This window comes from Budorcas taxicolor, chromosome 9, assembly GCF_023091745.1.
Source record: "Budorcas taxicolor isolate Tak-1 chromosome 9, Takin1.1, whole genome shotgun sequence".
Taxonomy (NCBI): Eukaryota; Metazoa; Chordata; class Mammalia; order Artiodactyla; family Bovidae; genus Budorcas; species Budorcas taxicolor.
The window spans coordinates 14,595,491-14,622,532 of NC_068918.1; the positions used below are offsets into that span (position 1 = coordinate 14,595,491).

The window sequence follows — 27,042 nt, forward strand, 5'->3', positions numbered from 1 at the left end:
TTACTTCTTTGAAATTGTTTTCTCAGGCAAGTAGATTGTACATACCATGTATAGTTGTTGTATACACTGTATATATAGTACATATAGGTACATACATATACTATATACTGTATTATAGTTCCTCTTCCATTGTAGTCATTTAATGAATTAGAATCACTGTTTTATAGGTAACAACCAAGACAAAACCCTTTTATATCAGAATTTGTAGTCATTTAGCCTTGTAGTTTAATTTCACCCCAATACTGTCAAGATCAAGCAATGAGCTGGGTTGGAGTATTCGGAGTTGAGCTTTAGTCCCAGTGCTCAAGTCAAGGTCTAGAAGGACCAACAGAGGTACCTGTACTATATTACATTATTATAGTTTTTGTGTTTTTTTTTTTTTTTTTAAGAAATAAGTGGAATAGGAAAAGAAAATATTTCTAAAATTGGGGGGAGTTAAAGAGTTAAGAAAGGCTAGATAGCCTGAACAGGCTTTTTAAAAAGAGAGGTTGGATATGCCAGGCAGAAGAATTAAGAGCTGTGATTACAAAGTAGTTCAGAGGGGAGGGGAATGGGAGGGGGGACATATGTATACCTAATGCCAGTTCTGTTGATGTATGGCATAAACCATACAGAAATTGGCAGAAATCACAATATTGTAAAATAATTGTTGTAAAATGGTTTAAAAAAATTTTTCAGAAAGATAGTGATAGTGATTAAGGACCAGATCCAAGATTCAGCCTGCCAGAGTTCTTCCTGTTTGCTCCTTTTACTCTCTGTGGAACCTCAGACACCAGTGTTCATTTGTACATGGTTCCATGAACATGCATGCTTCAAGGACTGGTTGTGAAGATTACATGAGGTAATTCATGGAAAAGAGCTTAGTGAAGTGCCTGCCACAGGTAGCAGTAATTAACTGCTAAGTCCGTGTCAGTTGCTATAATTATGTTCATCTTGAATACTCTGTGGGCCCTGTTTATTTCCAGATAAACACGTGCTTTGGGGGCAGGATGGGTATCTGTAACTCAAGGATATATGTTTAATGGTCACTGTTATAGCTGTGTACAGTGTGATGCTCGCGATAGAATCCCAGCTGCTCACGAATGGATCATTTTAAGTTGTAATATGTGCTCACAGTTTTCTATTTTCTAAGTTACTTTTCTTCACACTGCTTATGTGTCATAAAACTCACAGGATTTAAAGCTACAAGGAACGTTAATATACCACTTTTATAGAATTCAAAGATGTTTTTAACAGATGTATACTTTTGTATACATCTATAAAAAAAGCAAAATTAAATCAAATTTGCCTGTTTTCACTTTGATGGGATGCTGGGATTTTTCATATCTTAAAGTTTTAATTTTTATAGTTTTTACTGAAAGACTGAAAGCAAAAGTAAAAATATAACTAAACATACACAGAAAGTATGCGTGCATGCTAAGTTGCTTCAGTCGTGTCCGACTCTTTGTGACCCTGTGGGTTGTAGCCCGCAGGCTCCTCAGTCCGTGGGATTCTTCAGGCAAGAATACTGGAGTGGGTTGCCATGCCCTCCTCCAGAGGATCTTCCCAACCCAGGAATTGAACCCAAGTCTCTTATGTCTCCTGCGTTGGCAGGTGTTTTCTTTACCACTAGTTGGATGGGGAATCCTGGGGTGCTGCAGTCCATGGGGCCACAAACAGTCAACATGCCGGAACTGAACTGAGCACCATTTGGGAAGCCCTGCATAAAGTATAGGAAGGCTCTTTGCAAAATTTTCTTCAATCAGACATTGGTACCTAATTAATTTTTAAAGATTAGACCTGTAGGAGTATCATACTTAGTGGATTTCCTTTCACAAGGGCTAGAATGGCATCTTCCACATCACGTAGTTATGCCTAATAAAAATGCTTAAACTGAGCTAATTTTTAAAATATAATTGGATATAGCATGTTTTTTTTTTTAAAAAGTATTCTTAGGGGAGTCTTTTAAGCCTTTTAAAGCATGTAATAGTCGTTATGAATATAGTCTGTTTGAAGGGAGTGCGTGTTGGTTACACTGGTTAAATAGAACTGTAATTCTGCTCTTTTCTACAAAGCTTTTCTCAGAGAAACAAAGCAAAATGGTTTGTGAACTGTGTTCACACTGACTAATTAATATATTTATTCAAAGCATTGGAGGGCCTACTACATCAGCCACTTTTATGAGACTGCTGATACAGCAGCGAACAAGGCCAGAAGGGTTCCTGGCCTCGTGACATTTGCATTCCAGTGAGGGAAGGTAGATGGAAACTAGCAAGCAGGACAATTTCAGATGGTAATCAGTGCTAGGAGAGTAACCATGTGACATTCTAGAGTGATTGAGGGCCCCCTGTGGGCCACGGAGAAAGGCTTCTCTGAGGGTTGGATACTACTTGGAGATAGGAAAGAATTTGCCACACACAGAGTTGACCTAAGAATTGCCAGGTGTGCAGAATAGCAAATACAAGATCCTCTGCAGTGCAAAACTTGTTGCTGTGTTTGAGTTTAAATGTTCTTACAATGATACAATTTTAAAAGATCTCTGACTTCTCTGTGGATGTTGGATTACAGAGCTCAAGAATAGAAGTAGGATTCAGTGGTGTGCTGGAGTTGACATCAACCGGTTAGAAGAATAGAAGAGGAAATCATAGAAGAGGCGGTTATATATTTAGGCTATACCATTTAAATGCTGTTTGAAACTATAGAGCTAGATGAGATAACTCAGGAGAGAGAGAAGAGAGGAGAGCTCTTGACTGAGCCCTGAGGTATTTCAGCACTTAATAATAGAAAAATAAAATTTCAGCACAGCAAAGGAGCCAGCATAAGACTGAAAAAGACTCAGCTCCAACTTCTAGAGAAGTCAGAGCTCACCTTGAGGGCTAAGAACAAGGTACTGAATACTGCTGAAAAGCTGATGAAGATGAAGGCCTAGAGAAGTGACCTTTATATGATTGGTCATGAAACGTGACCTTTATATGATGGGTCATGCATTGTCAGGCATTTTTAAAGTAGACCAAGGAGCAAATAGGAGATAAGGAAATGAAGTAGTGAACACAGAGAAATTTTTCAACAAGTTTTGTAACAATAGAGAAAAGAGAAATGGGTTGGTAGCCAGAGAGCCTGTGAGGGGTCACGGGGAGACTAAGGATTTTACTTTTTCACCCCGAGAGATTCCAGGGCTTGTCCGCAGCTGACGGAGAATGATCTTGGAGAGGAGGAGACGCTGGTACTGAGTGGGGAGAGTAGGCCAATAAAGCAATTAGGGACAAGTGTAGAGAAGGCAGATGAGGTGGAATCCAGAACACAGCGAAAGGAAGAGGGCCCCTTGTTCCCGGGATAGGAGGGAAAGTGGAGAGTGTGGGTTTAATTGGAGACAGGTTTGGAGATTTGTTGGAGGGAATATGAAAGTGTTCCTTTTTCTTCTGTTTTCTTACTTTGAAGCTCAGTCTTTAGCAATGATGGAGAACAGTGGCATTAGAGCTTTAAGAAGAGAAGGTATGAAGTAGTTGTGTCAAGCACGTAAGGTTGAGAGAAATGTAATGGATTAGAAGAGCATTTGAGGTTGGTGTTTCTCAATTTAAGTGCAGTCGATCAGCTTGGTTGTGTAAGTTTTCTCCAGCAATGTTCTGTTGCTTGGGTTCAGGCATAATTGAGCTCAACCAGGATTGGGATTTTGACAGGTAAGTGTTAACAGGGGGAATAAGAGAGACACTTCACTCCGTGGCCCTGAGTTAGGTTTGGGTATAAGAAGGAAAACAGTCTCCATGAGAGTGAAGAGTAGTGGTTTTGAGTTAGAACCCTAAAGCCAGATTGCCTACATGTAAATCCCTTGCTCTGGCAGTTAACTGAATCATGTGTATTTCTATGCCTCAGTTTATCTCTTAATTGGACAGTAATAATAGTAAGAAGCACCAATACTTCAAAAGATCAGATATGGTTAAATGAATGAAAATATGAAAAGCATTTGAACAGTGCCTGCCATTTAGTGAAGCACAGGGGTGGTGGCCGAGAGGAGCTACCCCACGTCCAAGGTAAGGAGCAGCGGCTGCACTTTGCTGGAGCTGCTGTGAAGAGATACCCCGTGTCCAAGGTAAGAGAAACCCAAGTAAGACAGTAGGCACTGAGAGAGGGCATCAGAGGGCAGACAGACAGAAACCACAATCACAGACAACAGGCCAATCTGATCACATGGACCACGGTCTTGTCTGACTCAGTGAAACTAAGCTATGCTGTGTGGGGCCACCCAAGACGGACAGGTCACGGTGGAGAGGTCTGACAGAATGTGGCCCACTGGAGAAGGGAATGGCAAGTCACTTCAGTATTCTTGCCTTGAGAACCCCATGAACAGTAAGAAAAGGCAAAAAGATAGGACACGGAAAGATGAACTCCCCAGGTCGGTAGGTGCCCAATATGCTACTGGAGATCAGTGGAGAAATAACTCCAGAAAGAATGAAGGGATGGAGCCAAAGCAAAAACAACACCCAGTTGTGGATGTGACTGGTGATAGAAGCAAGGTTCTATGCTGTAAAGAGCAATATTTCATAGGAACCTGGAATGTTAGGGCAAATTGGAAGTGGTCAAACAGGAGATGGCAAGAGTGAACATTGGCATTCTAGGAATCAGTGAACTAAGAGGGACTGGAATGGGTGAATTTAACTCAGATGACCATTATATCTACTACTGTGGGCAGGAATCCCTTAGAAGAAATGGAGCAGCCATCATAGTCAACAAAAGAATCCAAAATGCAGTACTTGGATGCAATCTCAAAAATGACAGAATGATCTCTGTTTGTTTCCAAAGCAAACCATTCAGTATCATGGTAATCCAAGTTTATGCCCCAACCAGTAATGCTGAAGAAAGCTGAAGTTGAACAGTTCTATGAAGACCTCCAAGACCTTCTAGAACTAACACCCAAAAAAGATGTCCTTTTCATTATAGGGGACTGGAATGCAAAAATAGGAAGTCAAGAAACACCTGGAGTAACAGGCAAATTTGGCCTTGGAATGCGGAATGAAGCAGGGCAAAGACTAATAGAGTTTTGCCAAGAAAATGCACTGGTCATAGCAAACACCCTCTTCCAACAACACAAGAGAAGACTCTACACATGGACATCACCAGATGGTCAACACCAAAATCAGATTGATTATATTCTTTGCAGCCAAAGATGGAAAAGCTATACACAGTCAGCAAAAACAAGACCAGAAGCTGACTGTGGCTCAGATCATGAACTCCTTATTGCCAAATTTAGACTCAAATTGAACAAAGTGGAGGAAACCACTAGACCATTCAGGTATAACCTAAATCTCTTATGACTATACAGTGGAAGTGAGAAATAGATTTAAGGGACTAGATCTCATAGATAGAGTGCCTGATGAACTTCGGGATGGAGGTTCGTGACATTGTACAGGAGATAGGAATCAAGACAATCCCCAAGAAAAAGAAATGCAAAAAAGCAAAATGGCTGTCTGAGGAGGCCTTACAAATAGCTGTGAAAAGAAGAAAAGCGAAAAGCAAAGGAGAAAAGGAAAGATATACCCATTTGAATGCAGAGTTCCAAAGAATAGCAAGGAGAGATAAGAAAGCATTCCTCAGCAATCAATGCAAAGAAATAGAGGAAAACAATAGAATGGGAAAGACTAGAGATCTCTTCGAGAAAATTAGAGATACCAAGCGAACATTTCATGCAAAGATGGGCTCAATAAAGAACAGAAATGGTATGGACCTAACAAAAGCAGAAGATATTAAGAGGTGGCAAGAATACACAGAAGAACTGTACAAAAAAGAGCTTCACGACTCAGATCATCATGATGGTGTGATCACTCACCTAGAGCCAGACATCCTGGAATGTGAAGTCAAGTGGACCTTAGAAAGCATCACTACGAACAAAGCTAGTGGAGGTGATGGAATTCCAGTGGAGCTATTTCAAATCCTGAAAGATGATTCTGTGAAAGTGCTGCACTCTATATGCCAGCAAATGTGGAAAACTCAGCAGTGGCCACAGGACTGGAAAAGGTCAGTTTTCATTCCAATCCCAAAGAAAGGCAATGCCCAAGAATGCTCAAACTACCACACAATTGCACTCATCTCACATGCTAGTAAAGTAATGCTCAAAATTCTCCAAGCCAGGCTTCAGCAATACATGAACCATGAACTCCCAGATGTTCAAGTTGGATTTAGAAAAGGCAGAGGAACCAAAGATCAAATTGCCAACATCCACTGGATCATGGAAAGAGCAAGAGAGTTCCAGAAAAATATCTATTTCTGCTTCATTGACTATGCCAATGCCTTTGAATGTGTGGATCACCTGACCTACCTCTTGAGAAACCTGTATACAGGCCAGGAAGCAACAGTTAGAACTGGACATGGAACAACAGACTGGTTCCAAATAGGAAAAGGAGTACATCAAGGCTGTATATTGTCACCCTGCTTATTTAATTTATATGCAGAGTACATCATGAGAAACGCTTGGCTGGAGGAAGCACAAGCTGGAATCAAGATTGCAGGGAGAAATATCAATAACCTCAGATATGCAGATGATACCACCCTTATGCCAGAAAGTGAAGAGGAACTCAAAAGCCTCTTGATGAAAGTGAAAGAGGAGAGTGAAAAAGTTGGCTTAAAGCTCAGCATTGAGAAAACGAAAATCATGGCATCTGGTCCCATCACTTCATGGCAAATAGATGGGGAAACAGTGGCTGACTTTATTTTTTTGGACTCCAAAATCACTGCAGATGGTGTTTGCAGCCATGAAATTAAGAGACGCTTACTCCTTCAAAGGAAAGTTATGACCAACCTAGACAGCATATTGAAAAGCAGAGATATTACTTCGTCAACAAAGGTCCATCTAGTCAAGGCTATGGTTTTTCCAGTGGTCATGTATGTATGTGAGAGTTGGACTATAAAGAAAGCTGAGCGCCGAAGAATTGATGCTTTTGAACTGTGGTGTTGGAGAAAAATCTTGAGAGTCCCTTGGACTGCAAGGAGATCCAACCAGTCCATCCTAAAGAAGTTTAGTCCTGGGTATTCATTGGAAGGACTGATGCTGAAGCTGAAACTCCAATACTTTGGCCACTTGATGCGAAGAGCTGACTCATTTGAAAAGACCCTGATGCTTGGAAAAATTGAGGGCAGGAGGAGAAGGGGACAACAGAGGATGAGATAGTTGGATGGCATCACCGACTCAATGGACGGGTTTGGGTGGACTCCGGGAGTTGGTGATGGACAAGGAGGCCTGGCGTGCTGCGGTTCACGGGGTGGCAAAGAGTCAGACACGAATGAGCGACTGAGCTGCTTAGAAGGTATTTTCCTTAGAATATAATTAAGACCAGAATGTGGCAGGACCTGCAGAGATTGTTGATCACGTGTTTAGAGTTTCAGCATATATGCTGTTTGAAGGTTTGAGATCAGGTCCGACTGGGAGAAGTACAGGGCGTCAGGTCTCTAGTGGGTATTCTTAACCTATTTGTGAAATACCTAGTAGGTCTGTTTTTCTCTCCATATTGTTAGCCCTCCAGGGACATTTACCAATTTTCTGGAGTAACTGGCTTTATTGATTAAATAAATGATTTGCCAAAGATCATTTACTGAAAGTGTCAACATTGAAATTTGGAACTTTTGATCAAAATGAAATAGACTTGTCAATAATTGCCACAGTCATCTGTTAGATGGTAACAGTTACTGAATGATAATTTTTTGTTCCCTCAAAAAAGTTTGGAAAGATTATCTTCATAACATTTATAGGTGTTTTTTCTTTCATAATAGACAGTTATGTTGTTGATATTATGTATTACATGATGCTTTAAATGATATGTTCATATACATCCTTGGGATGTGATAACACACTTAAACAGTCCCCAGGTTCAGTTCAGTTACTCAGTCATGTCCAACTGTTTGCGACCCCATGAACTGCAGCATGCCAGGCCTCCCTGTCCATCACCAACTCCCAGAGCTTACCCAAACCTTACATGTATACACATAAATATAGCTATATATCTTATTGAGATACAATTCACATATTATGCAATTCACCTATTTAGAATATATGATTCAGTGGTTTTCAGTTCATTCATAGAGCTGTGTAACCATCCTTATAAACAGTTTTTTTAATTGAAACGTAGTTGATTTACAAAGTATTAATTTATGCCGTATACAAAGTGATTCAGTTATACACATCTATAAATTTCTTTTTTATATTCTTTTCTGATATGATTGATCATAGGATACTGAATATAGTTCCCTTTTCTCCACATTATTTCCACCATTTGTTATTTGTGGAGTTTTTAATAATGGCCATGCTGACCAGTGTGACATGGTATCATTGTAGTTTTGATTTGCATTTCTCTAAGAAGTAGTGATGTTGAGCATCTTTTCATGTACCTATTCGCCTTTTGTATTTCTTCTTTGGAGACCTGTTGTTTGGAGACATATTTAGGTCTTCTGCCTGTTTTTTGATTTGTTGTTTGCTTTTTGTTGTTGTTTGAGCTGTTTGTATATTTTGGAAATTAAGCCCTTCTCTGTTGCATCATTAGCAGATATTTTCTCCCATTCTGTAGGTTTTTTCTTTCTTCTTTTATTTTATACAACAAATGCTAAAGGAGCTTCTCTTGGCACGAAACACAAGATAAAGAAAAGACCTACAGAAAATAAACCCAAAACAATTAAGAAAATGGCAATAGGATCATACGTATTGATAGTTACCTCAAATGTAAATGGATTAAATGCACCAACCAAAAGACATGGACTGATTGGGTAGATGGAAACATGCGCATGTATGTATGCATTCCACTTACCCATCACTCTACTTAACCCCCTAAATTGTATGCAGTTATTTTATATTGTTAGGTTAATCATGTTTCTGTCATAGCTTGAAATTGTAATTATCTTTTATTTTTTGTCTGGCTGTTGATCGTGAAGATTGATAAACAACTTTTACTATTGTGGTTATGTAACTATTATTCACTTAATACCATTATAGCATGATTGGTTAACAGAAAATAATAGAATTCTCTACCACTACAACTATCATTTAATAGAAAAATAAAATACGTGGTGTTTGGTGAGCGATATTTTTTCCCTTAGCTAATGTTTCCAGAGTTCATCCCTGTTGTCGTATGTATTGGCACTTCATTCCTTTTTATAGTCTAATAATAGTCCATTGTTTTTTATTTATTCATCCATCAGTTGGTGGACATTTGATTTGTTTCTCCTTCTTGGCTATTATGAATAATGCTTCTTTGAACATTAGTGTACGAGTTCCTGTGTGAACATGTTTTCATTTCTCTTGTGTATATGTACCATACCTAGGAGTAGCATTGTTGGGTTGTATGGTAATTCTATGTTTAACCTTTTGAGAACTGCCGGACTACGTTCCAAAGTGGCTGCACCAATTTACATTCCCACCAGCAGTGTACCAGGGTACCAGTTTCTCCATACCTTTGTCAATACTTAGTGTCTTTTTTATTTTAGCAATCCTAGTGTGGGTGAAATATCTCATGGTTCTGATTTGCATTTTCCTGATGGTTAATGATGTTGAGTATCACTTCAGTAATGGTAGTTATTGACCATTCATGTATCTTCATTGGAGAAATGACTCTTCAGATTCTTTACCCATTTTAAATTATTTGTCCTTTTATTATTGACTTTTAAGAGTCCATGGGGTCGTGAAGAGTCAGACATGACTGAGCGACTTCCCTTTCACTTTTCACTTTCATTCATTGGAGAAGGAAATGGCAACCCACTCCAGTGTTCTTGCCTGGAGAATCCCAGGGACGGCGGAGCCTGGTGGGCTACCGTCTACGGGGTTGCATAGAGTCGGACACGACTGAAGCGACTTAGCAGCAGCAGCAGCAAGAGTCCTTTATTTATACGATTCAAGTGTCTCATCAGAAATATGGGAGATATATTTTCTTCCATTCTGTCAGTTGTCTTTTTACTTTGTTGATGACATCTTTTGAAGCACAGAGTTATTTCTTCTTTTTTTAAGATGTATTGATTTATTTTATCTACAGCTGCTCTGGGTCTGCTGTGCGAGGGCTTTCTCTAGCTGCAGGAGCGGGAGCTGCTCTTTGTTGTAGCTCATGGGCTTCTCATCGCAGTAGCTTCTCTTGTTGCAGAGCATTGGCTCTAGGCCCGCAGGCCTCAGTAGTTGTGGCACACAGGCTAAGTTGTCCCGCACGCAGCATTTGGGATCTTCCCAAATGACAGATTGAGCCCGTGTCCACTGCGCTGGCAGGCAGATTTTTAACCACTGGACCACTAGGGAAGCCCAAGCACAAAGATTTTTCATTTTGATGAAGTCCAGTTCATTTGTTTCCCCTTTCTTGTGGTTGTATTGCTTATTCTGCTTTTAGTGTTAATCCTGAGAAATCCTAAGAAGGCCTAGAACAAATCATGAGGATTTATTCTTGTATTTTCTTCTAAGAGTTTTATAGTTCTAGCTATTAAATTTAGATGATTCATTTTGAATTGGTTTTTATGTAGGTGTGGGAAAGATTTTTTGATGTTGACTGTTTTTAAAGTCTTTATTGAATTTGTTACAGTACTGCTTGTTTTATGTTTTGGTTTTTTGGCCCTGAGGCATGTGGGATCTCAGCTCCTCAGCCAGCGATAGAACCCACACCCTGGGCATTGGAAGGCAAACTCTTAACCACTGGACCACCTGGGAAGTCCCCACATTGACTTTTTAAATTAATTTATTTATTGGCTGTGTTGGGTCCCCATTGCGTTGCACAGGCCTCTCATTGTGGTGGCTTCTCATGCTGTAGAGTACAGGCTCTAGAGTGCAGGCTCAGAAGTTATGACGCGTGGGCTTAGTTGCCCTTCGTCATGTGGAATCCTCCCCGACCAGGGATCAAACCGTTGTCCCCTGAGTTGCAAGGTAGATTCTTTACCACTGGACCACCAGGGAAGTCCTCCCACATTGATTTTAAAATTGAGCCTCAATTAAATCCTTGTTAGTGCTCTGTGTTATCTATTCTACTGCTGTGTAGCTATTACTCCCTAACTCAGTGGCCTAAAGCAGCAGCATTTCTGTAGACCATGAATTCGAGAGGCTTAGCTATGTAGTTCTGGCACACAGTCTCTTGTGAAATCAGTCAAGATGTCATTTGGTACTACAGTGAAATCAAGGCTTGCCTGGGGATGAAGGATCTTCTTCAGAGATGGCTCACTCACAAGGCTGTTGGCAGAAAGCCTCGGTCCTTACCGCAGGAACGCCTCCATCAGGCTCCTTGAAGTGTCCTTGTGCCGTTGCAGCTGGCTTTCCTCGGAGCCTGTGCCCTAACAGAGAGAGAGCGGGGACGAAGCTGAAGTGCTTTTATGACCTAGTCTTGGCCATTACACATTGTCACTTCTGCCTTATTATTTTCATTAGAACTGAGTCCCAGAATCCAGCCCAAGGGACTGGAGAATTAGGCACTGATTTTTTAAAGTAATATCGAAGGATTTGTGGACATATTTTAAACTACCACCTATACTTGTCAGTCTTATTAGAAGTTTCTGTTTGTTTGTGTGCTGGGTCTCTGTTGCTTTGCAGGCTTTTCTCTAGCTGCGGCAAGCAGGGCTAGCTCAGGCTTCTCGTTATGATGGCTTCTCTTTTTGTGGAGCCTGGGCTTTAGGACACGTGGGCTTCAGTAGCTCAGTAGTTGTGGTTCCCAGGCTCTAGAGCACAGTTTCAATAATTAAGGTGCACGGGCTTAATTGCTCTGAGGCATGTGGGATCTTCCTGGATAAGGAATCGAACCAGTGTCTCCTGCATTAGCAGGCAGATTCTTTACCACTGGGCCATCAGGGAAGCCCAGTTTTATTAGAAGTTTTATTAGTTCCCAAAAGTTAATGTTCTTTCATACTATATGCCCATACTTTTATTGCTTAATAAAATAAGATGATTTCCAAGTCATTCATTCTTTTTTTTTCCTATTGTTGTTGTTTTTAAAGTCCCTGATGTTTCTAATCTAACCAGTCTTATAACATTTTAGGATCAAAACAAAGAAGAGGTGTATGTGTATCAAAAGTGTTGTATTGGCAAATATGACAGAGAAATAACATGATTTCTAATTTGAACTAAGTGCAGGAATATTTCCTACTTCTTCGTAAGCCCCAAGTGCTCACAGCCATTTCTCCCTAGGAAGGGACACATGAGTAGTTATCTCTGAAGCTGTCTTTGAATACTTTCCATGACCCTGAATGGTAGCTGCCTAGAGTGTTGATCACTTCTAACTCAAAACACATTTTAACGTTAGCCACTAGATCTGAACCCATTTTAATACTTTGCTTTGTAACTTTGGTTCCTTCTGCAAACTTTGTTTTTGTAGGTAATGATTTTACATGACTTTGGAATTGGTCTCTAGGAGGACGCTGTGGGAGGATGAACACAGAAGAGCTGGAGTTACTGAGTGACTCCAAATACAGGAACTATGTAGCTGCAGTTGACAAAGCACTGAAGAATTTTGAATACTCCAGTGAGTGGGCGGATTTGATATCAGCACTTGGAAAACTTAATAAGGTATGTCTCATTTCATAAGAAGGGATAAAAATCAGAAATCTGCATCTGTATTTTCTGGATGTCTCTAAACCTTGAAGTAAAGAATTTAAAAACATAACCTCAGAATTAGTTTTTAAAAATTCTCCGATCTAGAACATTTTCCTCTTTATTTTTTATTTTTTTAATAAAATGTTGTGTCGCTTCCTGCCATACAACAATGAGAATCAGTTATAATTATATATGACTCCTCCTTCCTGAGCCCTCCTCCCCACTCCCTAGCCCACCCTTCTAGGTCATCACAGAGTGCCAGGCTGAATTACTTTTGATTCTGCTATTTTACTTCATTAATTGCATGCCTTTGTAGTTAGGCGTTTTTTTTTTTTTTTTTTTTTGAGGCCCAAACCACAGAGTACTTGAAAAATATAGTTAATCTATTATTATGTATAAATGCAAGATTAGGAAGCAAATATGCTAACCATGAAGGTTAACATGTTTTTGTAATTGAGTATCAGATATGGTTCTGGAGTTCCTGGCAGCAAAATGAAGAGCTGCACATGGAAAGCAGTAACTGCTGTGTCCTTTCCAAATGGAATATAGCATTAAAGAAATATTTTATATCCAGGCAGTTCTTAGTTATAGCCAGTGCTTTTTACAAAAGTGACAAGCAATTGCTTAAGCCTTGGAGCTAGGCCTTGAATGATCCTTTTTGACATGTCTGGTTTTTATCCATTGTTAATATAGTGGCGTCACTGTTCGACTCGCAGCTTTGGATTTTGACCCCCTTTTTTTTCAAACTTACATCAAAATTTTCTCACTTCGTACCCATAGTTTTGATATTGGGGGCTTCTTTAGGTTTGTTTTTTATAGCGTGTATTGAATACGAATGCTTATAAATATTAAGTGGACCAGGGGAATAGATAGGAAAAGTGAGCTCTTCTCGTAACTATTTTAACATCATCAGTTTATCATACAATTTGTCCTGAAATACATATCAAGGACAATAGTTTTCAACTTTAATACTTACTATAGATAATTACCCTGATAATTTAAAAAGAAAAGCTTTCATTTTCAATGTGCCATGGACTTATCTTAAAATGAGATGCACAAACTTCTTTTTGACATATTGACTTCTAACATTTCTCATTTGAGGTTTGATAAATTCTCAAAATTTTTACAATATCCCCAAGAAATTGCATCTAAAAGTATGAGTTTGTTTAAAGGTAGTTAGGTTTTTACTTATCTTGAAGGGTCTCTTTTCTGAAGACTTAGTAGGAACTCAGGCTTGTGAAAAGCTTTTTACACTTTTGTAAAAGGCACTGACTATAACTCAGAACTGCCTGGATATAAAATGTATGTTTGGGGCTTCCCAGGTGGCCCTAGTGGTAAAGAACCCACCTGCCAGTGCAGGAGATGTAAGAGATGGGGGTTCCACCTCTGGGTTGGGAGATCCCCTGGAGGAGGAAGTGGCAACTCACTCCAGTATTCTTGCCTGGAGAATCCCATGGACAGAGGAACATGGCAGGCTACAGTCCATGGGGTTGAAAAGAGTCGGACACAACGGAGCAACTGACACTGCTACTAGTAGGGACTGTGTGTAAAAGCAGTTCATTAAACTGGAAACTAATTAAGTACATAATTAATTTTTTATAGTTATCAATATCATGAAAACAGATTCCACTGTATCCAGATACTGCACCATAGGATATGCAATGCATCAGTGAAACTTAACTAAAGTCGTGGTGATACAAGGCAAGGGTTATATATGTACGAATCTGTTGCAGATAGTCTAAATATGTTTTAGTTTAAAATTTTATCATTTATTAATATACTAAATTTTCACCTTATTTATACAAGTTTTCAAACTCAGATGATTTTAGAAAATAGTGCCATATTTTGCTTTATTAAAAATTTTTACTTGGTATTAGTAGAATTTCTTTATTGAAGCATTTTGTGTTATAGATCATTAACTTTCCTTCTACAGAGGAACTTCTGGTAATAATGATTTATACTTTTCTTTCAAATATGTGTAAATATTGATTCTTTGCTCTTACATCTAAAATTCAAATTAATGTTTTAGAAATGGAAGGCAGCTAGTTTAAAAAATATTTTTTGTAGTTGAATTCCTACTGATGTTGTGGCCTTGATTTGCTTTGCATTTGTAAGTCTAGTTTTATTTATATTGGTTACATCCAATTTAAGACTGGATTGAAGACCACTGAAAATGTTATATCTAAGCGGACCTCAGACCTTTCAATTTTTTACTTTGTTTTTTTAATGAACTGAAAGGATCTAGTGCTTTGCTTTTGTACTACCTTTGGCAGAATAATCATTTTATATATTTTAACCTCAGTTCTTTATTTTCTAAAATAAAGGACTTCGTGTTTCATCTCAATTCCAGTTCTCGTCTGTTGTACCATATTCATTCTGAATGTTTATTTTCTACTACTAGCATTTTGCCATAATACCCTGAAGAACTTCATTTATAAGTCTTCTATTATTTAAATAAATTAATCTCCTTTGGGTGGTATTTATGAGTTTGTATCTCCTATAAACTCTACCTTGACCATCTTTTCTAAAGAAATGTTGTGTTTGAATAAATACAGCAATATGTATTTGGTCCAGTTGGGAAAGTAGTGAAAGTGAATGGATAAGTATAATCGCATTTGTGTTCTTGCTGTAATATGATATACTACAGCGGTGGTTGTTCCTCTTCCAGCTACATGTTTTTGTTGAGGTTCAGTTTTCTAAATATATTTCAGTGTATCAAAAAAAAAGGTTGAAGGCTGTTAAAAGATTTTCAAAAATCTAAAATAGTACCTTTCTTCTGAGCAAATTTATTTTGGAAAATACTATTATTTTTCATAAAAATGTTATTTCTGTTTACATGTAACAAGTTGATTTTTTTTAAACAAATTAGTAAATATTTTTAAATCCTCAGTTTTAATTTTCAAGCTAGTTTTACTGATGTAACTGACAAAAACAAAATTTTTTTTTTTACATCCTCTATAATTTTTTCTCCTTTGAAGTCCTATATCAAGGATTTTTGATAATACTATGCCAGAAAATGGAAGTAAAATGAAATGCAATATTCCTTCTCAACTGAATTGATGTTTTCTTCAAGGTTTTACAAAATAATGCAAAATACCAAGTAGTGCCCAAAAAGTTGACCATAGGCAAGCGCCTGGCTCAATGTCTACATCCAGCATTACCGGGTGGAGTTCATCGGAAGGCACTTGAAACATATGAAATTATCTTCAAAATCATTGGACCTAAGCGACTTGCCAAAGATCTGTTTTTATATAGGTGAGATAATTTTACTATGTATTTGCATGTAAATAAAGTATTTTTAAACTTTTTTTAATGTTTTTTGCAGTAAAAGCTAAACAATTGAAAACTCCTTAATGATGAAAGTTTTCAATATCAGTTGTAATTGTTTTGATTAAAAAGTACATTAGAAAAATTTACTTAAGTTTAAAAGCATTGTGTTTTATATATTTATTTATGGCTCACTGTGCAGCTTGTGAGATCTTAGTTCCCTGACAGGATCAAACCTGGATCTCCTGGAATGGAAGCACAGAGTCTTAACCACTGGAACACCGGGGAATTCCCAGTGCTCTGCAGTTTTACTGTGATGTATTCCCGCCTGGAGAATCTCATGGACAGAGGAGCCTGGCAAGCTACAGTCCATGGGGTTGCAAAGAGTCAGACATGACTGAGCGACTAACACAACATTTAAAGATAAATGGGCTTCCCTGGTGACTCATATGGTAAAGAATCTGCCAACAGTGCAGTAGACCCAGGTTAGATCCCTGGGTTGGGAAGTCCCCTGGAGGAGGGCATGGCAACCCCCTCCAGTATGCTTGCCTGGAGAATCCTATGGACTGAGGAGCCTGGTGGTCTACAGCCCATAGGGTCACAAAGAGTCGGACACAACTGAGCAACCATCACTTTGACTTTCATCTTTTTATTTATCCTGGTTGGGATTCATTGGGATTTTAAAATATGTGAATCAGTGTTATGTATATTCAGTTCCTAAGTTGTATTCAATTCTATAACCCCATGGACTGTAACACACCAGGCTCCTCTATTCTCTATCTTCTGGAGTTTGCTCAGATTCATGTACATTGAGTCAGTGATGCTATCTAACTATCTCATCCTCTGCCAGCCCCTTCTTCTTTGCCTTCGATCTTTCCCAGCCAGCATCAGGGTCTTTTCCAGTGAGTTTACTTTTCCCATCAGATGGCCAAAGTATTGGAGCTTCAGCTTCAACATCAGTCCTTCCAGTGAATTAAATATTCATTCAAACCTGAAGGTTGAATTGACTGGTTTGAACTCCTTGAAGTCCAAGGGACTCTCAAGAGTCTTCTTCAGTACCACAATTCAAAAGCATCAATGCCTTAGCGCTCAGCCTTCTTTATGTTTCAGCTCTCAAATACCCATACATGACTACTGGAAAAACCATAACTTTGACTGTACAGAACTTTGTCAGCGAAGTGATGTCTCTGCTTTTTAATATGATGTGGTGGTTTGTCATAGCTTTCATTTCAAAGAGTGTGTGCTGTGCTTAGTCGCTCAGTCGTGTCTCTTTGCGACCCCGTGGACTGTAGCCCATCAGGCTCCTTTGTGGGGATTCTCCAGGCAAGAATACGGGAGTGGGTTGCCATGCCCTCCTCCAGAGGATCTTCCCAACCCAGGGATCGAACCCATGTCTCCCACATTGCAGGTGGATTCTTTATTGTCTGAGCCAGCAGGGAACAAGTGTCTATTAATTTCATGGCTGCAATCACTGCACACAGTGATTCTGGAACCCAGGAAAATAACTGTCACTGCTTCCACATTTTCTCCTTCTATTTCCCATGAAGTGATGGGCCTGGTTGCCATGATCTTAGTTTTGTTAATATTGTTTCAAGCCAGTATTTTTATTCTCCTCTTTCACTCTCATCAAGAGGCTCTTTAGTTACTCTTCACTTTCTGCCATTAGAATGATATCATCTGCATTGTCTGAGGTTGTTGATTTCTCCCAGCAATCTTGATTTTAGCTTGTGACTCTTCGAGCCTGGAATTTCTCATGATGTACTCTGCACATAAGTTAAATAAGCAGGGTGACATAAACAGCCTTATCGTACTCCTTTCCCAATTTGAAACCGTTGAGCTATTCCATGTCTGGTTCTAACTGTTGCTTCTTGACCTACAGGTTTCTCAGGAGACAGGTAAGGTGGTCTGGTATTCCCACCTCTAAGAATTTTCCACAGATTATTGTGATATAGTCAAAGGCTTTAGTGTAGTCAGTGAAGCAGAAGTAGATGTTTTTCTAGAATTCCCTTGCTTTTTCTATGATTCAGCGAATGTTGGCAATTTGGTCTCTGGTTCCTCTTGCCTTTTCCAAACCTCGCTTATACATCTGGAAGTTCTCAGGTTGTGTACTCCTGAGGCTGAGCTTGAAGGATTTTGAGCTTTACCTAGCTAGCATGTGAAATGAGTGCAGTTGTCTGGTAGTGTGAACTTTCTTTGGCATTTCCCTTCTTTGAAATTGGTATGAAAACTGTTTCCAGTCCTAAGGCCACTGCTGAATTTTCCAAATTTACTAACATATTGAGTGCAGCACTTTAACAGCAACATCATCTTTTAGGATTTTAAATAGCTCATCTGGAATTATGTCACTTCCACTAGTTCTGTTTGTAGTGATGCTTCCTAAGGCCTATTTGACTTTACACTCCAGGATATCCAGCTCCAGGTGATGAACCACACCTTTGTGGTCATTCATGTCATTTGACTTTTTCTGTATAGGTGTTCTGTGTATTCTTGCCACCTCTTCTTACTCTCTTCTACTTCTGTTAGGTTCTTACCGTTTCTGTCCTTTATCATGTCCATCTTTGCATGAGATATTATCTTGGTATCTCTAATTTTCTTGAAGAGATCTCTAGTCTTTCCCATTCTATTTAATGGTTTTCTTGTATTTCTTTGCATTGTTTACTTAAGGCGGCCTTCTTATCTCTCCTTGCTATTCTCTGAAACTCTACCTTCCGTTTATCTGTCCCTTTGTCCCTTGCCTTTCACTTCTCTCTTCTCTTCTCAGTTATTTATGAAGCCTCCTCAGACAACCACTTTGCCTTCTTGCCTTTCTTTTTCTTGGTCATGGTTTTGGTGAGTGCCTCCTGTATGATGTTATGAGCCTGTGTTGATCATTCTTCAGGCACTCTGTCTATCAGATCTGATTCCTTGCATCTGTTTGTCACCTCCACTGTGTAATCATAAGGGATTTGATTTAGGTCATACCTGAATAGCCTAGTGGTTTTCCTTCCTTCCTTCCGTTTAAGCCTGAATTTTCCAATAAGGAGCTCATGATACGAGCCACAGTCAGCTCCAGGTCTTGTTTTTGCTGACTGTAGAGAGCTTCTCCATCTTCAGCTGCAAAGAACATAACCAGTCTGATTTTGATACTGACCATCTGGTGGTATCCATGTATAAAGTTGTCTCTTGGATTGTTGGAAAAGGGTGTTTGCTCTGACCGGCATGCTCTCTTGACAAAACTCCGTTAGCCTCTGCCCTGCTTCATTTTGTACTCTCAGGCCAAACTGGCCTGTTATTATGGATCTCTCTTCCTACTTGTGCATTCCAATCCCCTGTGATGAAAAGGACATCTTTTTTTGGTGTTAGTTCCAGAAGGATTTGTAGGTTTTCATGGAATCTGTCAACTTCAGCTTCTCCGGCATCAGTGGTTGGGACATAGACTTGAATTACTGTGATACAGAATGGTTTGCCTTGGAAACAGACCAAGATCCTCCTTTTGTTTTTGAGATTGCACCCAAGTACTGCATTTCAAACTCTTTTGTTGATTATGAGTGCTAATCCATTTCTTCTAAGGGGTTCTTGCCCACAGTGGAAGATGCAATGGTCATTTGAATTAAATCCACCCATTCCAGTCCAAGTTAGTTCACTGATTCCTGATGTCTGTGTTCACTCTTGCCATCTCCTGCCTGACCTCGTCCAGTTTACCTTGATTTGTGAACCTAACATTCCAGTTTCCTCTGCACCATTTTTCTTTACAGTGTCAGACTTTACTTTCACTACCAGACACATCCACAACTGAGCGTCATTTCTGCTTTAGCCCAGTCGCTTTATTCTTTCTGGAGCTATCGGTTATTACCTTCCACTCTTCCCCAGTAGCATGTTGGACAGTTTCCAGCCTGAAGGGGTCTCATCTTCCAGTGTCATATGTTTTTGCCTTTTTATATGATTCATGGGGTTCTCGTGACAAGAATACTGGAATGGGTTGCCATTCCCTCCCCCAGTGGACCACATTTTGTCAGAACTCTTCATTATGATCCATCTGTCTCTGGGGGCCCTGCACGGCATGGCTCATAGCTTCTTTGAGTTGCACAAGCGTCTTCACCATGACAAGACTGTGATCCGTGAATGGGTTTGAGTCAATACCTTTCATCAGTTCTGGAGTCTTTTTAAATTGCCTTTACTCCATGTATTCTCTCTTCCTGTTTTTGGAGCTATGATTTAAAATATGCTAGAACTTTTTATTCTGGCTTCCCCGTATCTTATCCTCTCTTTCCTTTTAGTTTGATGCAGTCCCACTTGTTTATTTTTGCTTTTGCTGCCTTTGCTTTAGGTTTCCTGTCCCAGAATATCATTGCCAAGACCAATGTCAAGGAACTTTTATGTATATATTCTCCTGTTTTATAATTTCAGGCCTTGTATTTAAGGGACTTAATCCATTTTGAGTTGATTTTTGTGAATGGCATGAGATAGGGATCTTATTTCATTCTTTTACACATGCATATTTAGTTTTCCTGTCTCATTCTTGACACCAGCGATACAGATAGCCTTTTGCACATTTTGGTCAGCCTTGTCATAAGTTTATCACATTTTTTAGTCTTTTTAAAAACAAACTTTTGATTTCATTGATCTATTTTACTGTATATGTTTCTTCTCTTTAAATTCCTCGTGGACATTTTGAAAGTCAGTAACAGGTATTTTTTAATACTGATAATTACTACTCTATTGAAGAGCACTTTAAAAAAAAACTGAGAATTGCTCAGTCAGTGTTACATGTAATAACTGACAGATTCCTTCCTTAAGGCAAAACTTTTCTATGTAACTCATGCCTGCTCCTTTTTAAACAGAAAGTTTGTCTTAAAAAACAACTATTTCACAAAGTTGCAGTGTATCTAATTTTATTAGCAGTATGTTATATAAGAATAATAAATTAATTCTAAAATACTGTGTCTAAATATGGCAGACATTCTTACATACACATACCTTGTGGAGTAAAATTGTTCTGTATTTTTTAGAGTATAGCTAATTTAAAAACTAGAATTTGTATTATGTTGGATTTTTAATTTTTTAGTAGTTTAATCTCAAGGTTTATGCTTTAGCATAATTAAATACAAATAGTTTTAAAGTTCTGTAACCTATTACATGATAAAACATATTGTGTCTTCAAGTTTATTTTTTTAATGTGATACAGTACACTAAGCTGTCACTAAGAACACTAGATGTGCAATTTGAGCCCCATAAAATATTAAGTGGGTATATAAAGTAAACTTTTGCTAATACAAATTCTAGAGAGGGATTTTAGAGCTGACAGCATTCAAGTGGCAGAGAATGACTGAGATCAACCAGTACCTTGTGAATAATAAGTAGGGAAAAGGAACAAGACCATTCTGTGAATATTTGTCCTATCCAGCTCTTTGTTACCCATGGACTGTAGTCTGCCAGGCTTCTCTCTGTCCATGGGATTCTCCAGGCAAGAATACTGGAATGGGTTGCCATTTACTTCTCCAGGGGCTCTTCCCAACCCAGGATCGAACCTTCATCTCCTGTATCTCCTGTGTCGGCAGGCAATTCTTTACCACTGAACCACCTGGAAATATTCATGGGAAGCCTCATAAATATTTAGGAGTTACATTATTTAAAGGGCAGGTGGATGAAAGTGGTCAGTGGAAAGGAACAAGAGTCAGAGATAGAAAATATACCAGGAGACAGAGCTCATCTGGAAGTCAAAAGGGGAATGAGTTTCAAGAGAAAGTTGTGGTGAATAGTGTCAAATACTACAGATAAATGAAACAGTCAGGATTGAAAGTAGACCAACAGATCTGGTCTTTAGTAGAGAATGGTGATAATATTGAGAACAGTTTTAATAGAGCGGGTAGACGTATCAGAAGGTGAGTAGATGAAAGTGGTTTTTTTGTTTGTTTTTTCTCCAAAAGTTGAAGTAGGAAGGCAACTTCAAGCCAGGAGGTAATTAAGATAAAGGTTTTAGAATTTTGTTGTCATTTGTTCTCTTTTTAGAATCATTGGGAAAGATTTAAGCACAGTTGTCAGTGGAGGAAGAAAGAAATCATATGAAAGAAAAAGTATGGTGGATAAACCAGGGCCCTGAGAAAGGTAGACATTGGACCCTGAGGCAAGGCTACTACCGTAGTTTTAAGTCACACTGTACCTAAAGTTGAAGGCAGAAATGTGGGAGGTTGAGGAGTTCCCACTAGATGACCTCTGTTTTCAGTATAAAGTCGGAGCAAGACAGATTGTTAATTCATTTATTAAGCACTTTGTAAAGGCAGGACTTGGTTTTAAGGTCTTAGGATACAGAAATAAAGAGAGTCATGGTCTCTTGCCTTTTTTTTTTTTAAGTCAGAATTCAATTTTATTTCACATTGATAGAAACCATGCAAAAGATTTACATTTTCTCACGTTACAGCACAATGTTTCAATGGAATATTTCTTGCTGTAAATTAGATTTCGCTGATTTGTATCAGTGAAGCAACAGTTCATATTCCTGTAAAGTAAAATGATTTAGTGATTGTTTAAAAACTGTAAATCCAGGTATAAATATATGGCTTAATTATTAACATCATCTATAGTCCATACCAGATCATTTCTGTCATCAAGTAGCACTCATTTGTGAAGATACAGTCCTAACATTGTTCTAATCAGTTGGAATTCAGCAGAATAATTAACAACAGTTCAGAAATATCAAGCATACATTTTTTGCTGTATATTAAACTGTATGGGAACTACACTATTTGTATTGAGTTCTGACTAAACAGATTTACCCAGAAATTTGTTTTCAAGTAATTTTAACCAATAATATGAAAAATCTATTTAAAATCAAATAATTGCTACTTTTATATTTACACAAAAGCTAACTTTAAAAGATCATCTGACTATGTGAAAATTTCAAATTAGTCCATTGCCAAATAAGAGTAAAGCAAAATTTTTGAATTGTTCACTTCCTGCTGTAATTAGTTTCAAACCTACGCGCAAAGTAAGTAAATACTATGCTATGAAGAGAATCACCTTAGAGCAAATCATCTTAGAAATTACAGTTTTAAGATCAGCCTTAAATATCCCAGAACATACTAGAATATGACCTAACTATTCTTTCAGTTAATTACAAGAAAATACAGAATTATTCTTGTTACCTGACTGAAGATTCTAGTAATTCTGCAGGTCTAAACTGTGGCTAAAGGTCCACTTTAAGAAGCAGTGTAGAAACTCTGAAAGGATGTCCAGTTTCTTTCTGTCAGTAGAAATATATTTTCAGTGCCATCAAGTGTGTGATCCAGAATATTAAATTACAGCACATATTGACAGCAGGTGTCTGTGGCAAACAGGAAATATTTGGTCTGTTGTGAAGAATAAAAAAGAAGGACACACTTCTTTTCTACAGAGAAAAAAGAGTATTAAACAAAGTATATTTAGCAAAGAAACAGCTGTTCCCCAAAATAAAGGGGCCATTAATTGAAGAGAGCAATATTGCCCTTTATTGACACTTAGAAACATTATCCCTTTTATTAGGAATAATGTAATAACACCTCATTCTTACTATGCATTATAATCATTAGGTATATATGAACACATATATAAAAATACAGATACTGTAAGGTGACTTGTCAGTTTGGAGTGTAAGCCCGTAGTCTTAAATCATCACACACATAAACTATGTTTTAAGTGCTTGTTTATATCTGAACAAGTTTTCATTAAGCATGCTAATAATTTTCAAGTGATGTAATAAAAAATCTGGTTGCAGTATTTTATTATTTTGCTGAATTACATTTGGGAGAAAGAAGCTGGCTGCTTCTCTCTCTATTTAATACTAGTGTATTCAATACTAGTGTATACTGCTAGTTTAATACTGATGTGTCCTGGATTATATCATATAAAAATACGTATATAGAAGCTTCAAAGATCATGCATTTCCCATGAGGAGACTTTATTTAGCCTGTGTCATTGGTGTGTATTTGCAAAACATTTTACCACTGCAGACATTAGAGGTTTCAAGGTTGGGCACAGGCAGGAGTGTGTATTCTAATAGACGATGCTGGTGTGCACGTCTACACAAGGCCTCTTAGCAGCATCAGTCAACGGGAGGTAGGAGGTGACTGACGAACTGCATGATGTCCATCATCTCCTGTTGACATGAACTGTGCCTCACGCCTCCATAGGTTTTGAAGGTTACATTGGCTGGATTTACCAGTGGTTTTAGCTTTTCCGCGGTAAGAGCACCAGACATTAGGGGTACTAAAAGGTCCAGATCTCCATGGCACTGAGGAACAGAAATGTCTCTCCTCAAACCATTGATCGGGCCCTGTGGAAAGGAAGCCCAGAGCAGTGACACCAGCCAGCTTCTGCTGTGTGGTCAGAGCCAGGTACCACGGTAAAGCACCTCCCTGAGAAAATCCTCCCCAAATAACTCTGTTAGGAGGATTGCTGTCCTTCATCTCTTGCTCTGTCAAAGGTTTTACATTTTCTGCTGCTGCTTAGTTCCAGTTTCATCCTCCAGTGAATCCGGTGAAAGCCCAGTAATGTCAAACCAAGAAGGCGTGACCATGTTCGTATGTAACATTACAGGCATAACTAGTGCATGCGGGCAGATATATTTGATGTGGATACTTCTGATCCCAGTGAAGGCTTCTGCCCATCCGTGCCCTGTGTCTCCCAGGCCACAAAGGAAGATCACCGCAGCAGTGGCCTTCTGGGCAGCGAACATAATGGCAGGCAGCAGGGCTGATATATTATTGCCTTATATACACCAGTTCCACTGATCACACATCTGAAGCGAAAGGCAGAGCGGGCATCCAGCCAGGCCAAAAGGCCTCTTGCTTTCTGATATTACAGAGTTACCTATCAGAATTAATCTTTCTCCCCCAGTTTTACTGATAAATGATTGACATACATCACTGTATAATTTTAAGGTATACAGCAAGTTGGTTTGATTTACATATATTGTGAAATGATTACAATAGGTTCAGCAAACATCATCATCTCATTTAGATAAAACAGAAAGAAGGAAGAAAAGAATAATGGGGAAGACTGTTCTCCTTAGAATGCTCTTATGGTTTACTGTTGGAACTTTGCTGTGTGTCATGCAGTGTTAACTATAGTCATCATGTTTTACATTACATCCATAGTACTCAATTATCTTATAACTGGAAGTTGGTACTTTTTAACCACCTTCCTCTAACACCCCCGCCCTGTCCCTAACCATTATCTCTCATAACCACAAATTTGAGGTCCCTTTTTCTATGAGTGTGGGTTTTATATTTGTCTTTTTTTTTGTTAGTTAAGATTCTACCTGTAAGTGAGATCATACAGTATTAGTCTTTTTCTGTCTGACTTATCTCAGTATAATACCTTAAAGGTCCATCCATGAGGTTGTAAATGGTAGGAGTTCCTCATTTTATGACTGAATAATATTTCATTATATATATATATATATATATATGCTAAATCACTTCAGTCGTGTCCGACTCTGTGCGACCCCAGAGACGGCAGCCCACCAGGCTCCCCCATCCCTGGGATTCTCCAGGCAAGAACACTGGAGTGGGTTGCCATTTCCTTCTCCAATGCATGAACGTGAAAAGTGAAAGTGAAGTCGCTCAGTTGTGTCCTACCCTCAGCGACTCCATGGACTGCAGCCCACCAGGCTCCTCTGTCCATGGGATTTTCCAGGCAAGAGTACTGGAGTGGGGTGCCATTGCCTTCTCCTGTATATATGTGTGTGTGTGTTTGTGTGTATATATATCTCACAGCTTCTTTATCTGTTCATCCATTAGTGGACACTTAAGTTTCCATGTCTTGGCTGTTATCAATAATGCTGGTGTGAAAATGGAGTTAGTGTTTTTGTTTCCTTTGAATGTAGTCCCAGAAGTGGAATTTTTACTTTTTTGAGGAACCGCCATACTGTTTTCCATAGCGGCTGTACTGGTTTGGGATCCCTCCAGCAGTGCACAAGGGTTCCCATGTCTCTGCATCCTCACCAGCATTTGTTACCTCTTCTCTTTTTGATGATGGTCCTTCCAACAGGCATGAGATGCGATCTCATGATGCATTTCCCTGATGACTGGTGATGTTAAGCATCCTTTCATGTACTTGTTGACCACGTATCTTCTTTGGAGAAATGTCTATTCAGGTCCTTTGACCATTTTGTACTTAGGTTATTATTATTATTTACTATTGAGTTGTACAAGTGCTTTACATGTTTTGGATATTAACCCCTTATCAGATATATGGTTTGCAAATATTTTTTCCCATTCTATAGGTTGTCTTTTCACTTTGTTGATGGTTCCTTTTGCTTCAAGGAGTAGCATTACTTATTATTAGCACAGCAATAGATTTACTTATTGTTAGTAAAACAAAGTTACTTATTAGAAATAAATAAGTATTGGGTACTATGTGAACATTTAATAAGGAGCCTAACCTAGTCTGATTAGGAGATAGTCTTCTCAGGGAAACAGCTTAGGCCAATTCCTGAAAGTCTAGGAGTCATGCAGACAATGAGGAGAAAGTGAGGGAGCAGGGATTGTACCTTTCAGCACAGCACGTGTGAAGGCCTGGGTGCTGAAGAGAGTGGAAAGTTCTGAAGTGAACTTGAGAGGAATTGTTCAATGTAGCTGGAGCAGAGGGTGCAGGAGTGATATTGGTTAGCATGCATGGGCTGTACAGAGGTATGTAGTAGCAAGATGTTAAAGCCACAGTAAGCAGTTAGACAATAACCAGCAGGAAACCAGTGAAGGGTTTTATTGAGAACAGCTGCTTCAGAGCAATACTGAAGCAGTACTGGATAATTCAATGATTAAAATATGATGTTTGGTAAGATATGTTTGAAATATCTTGGTGGTCTTTTCTAAGGAACTATCTGGTGGAAGTGGAGAGAATTTATTATATTTACAACAAATATCTAGGAGAATGGCTTGTAGAGAAAACTTGATGACTGATTCCAGCTTAAAGTTTTTTATTTTTTTAAGGATCAAGGATCACTCTGAGATATACAGTATTTGGTCAAACAGATGGGTTCTGTTGCCATATTTTGAAATGGAAATTACAGGGGAAGGATCAGACTTGGGGGAAGGGAAAGAAGGGGAATTTTGTTTACGAATTGTGGAATTTGAAGGCCTTATGAAACAGCTGGGTGACCTTTGGGTTTATGAGTACAAAGCTCAGATGAGAGACCTAGATTTGTTTAATGGATATAGAAGTCATCACTATACAGGATAGATATGATTTTAAGCTAAGCAGTATAACTTACTATTTCATTTTTAAAAGATTTATACATGTTGGTATATATGAAT

At 38.7% G+C, this 27,042-nt stretch overlaps 1 protein-coding gene and 1 pseudogene across 1 annotated transcript in view; one reads left to right on the top strand and one right to left on the bottom strand.

The window, feature by feature from the left end:
- Positions 1 to 27,042, top strand: part of DOP1A (DOP1 leucine zipper like protein A) — a 129,505-nt gene that overhangs the window by 15,863 nt on the left and 86,600 nt on the right. Inside the window, exons 2-3 of the mRNA XM_052645494.1 lie at positions 12,288 to 12,478; positions 15,579 to 15,760. Coding sequence (XP_052501454.1) covers positions 12,341 to 12,478; positions 15,579 to 15,760 — 320 coding nt within the window. The 5' untranslated portion in view covers positions 12,288 to 12,340. The remainder of the gene's footprint in view (positions 1 to 12,287; positions 12,479 to 15,578; positions 15,761 to 27,042) is intronic.
- LOC128053064 (acyl-protein thioesterase 1-like) lies at positions 23,829 to 26,005 on the bottom strand (annotated as a pseudogene).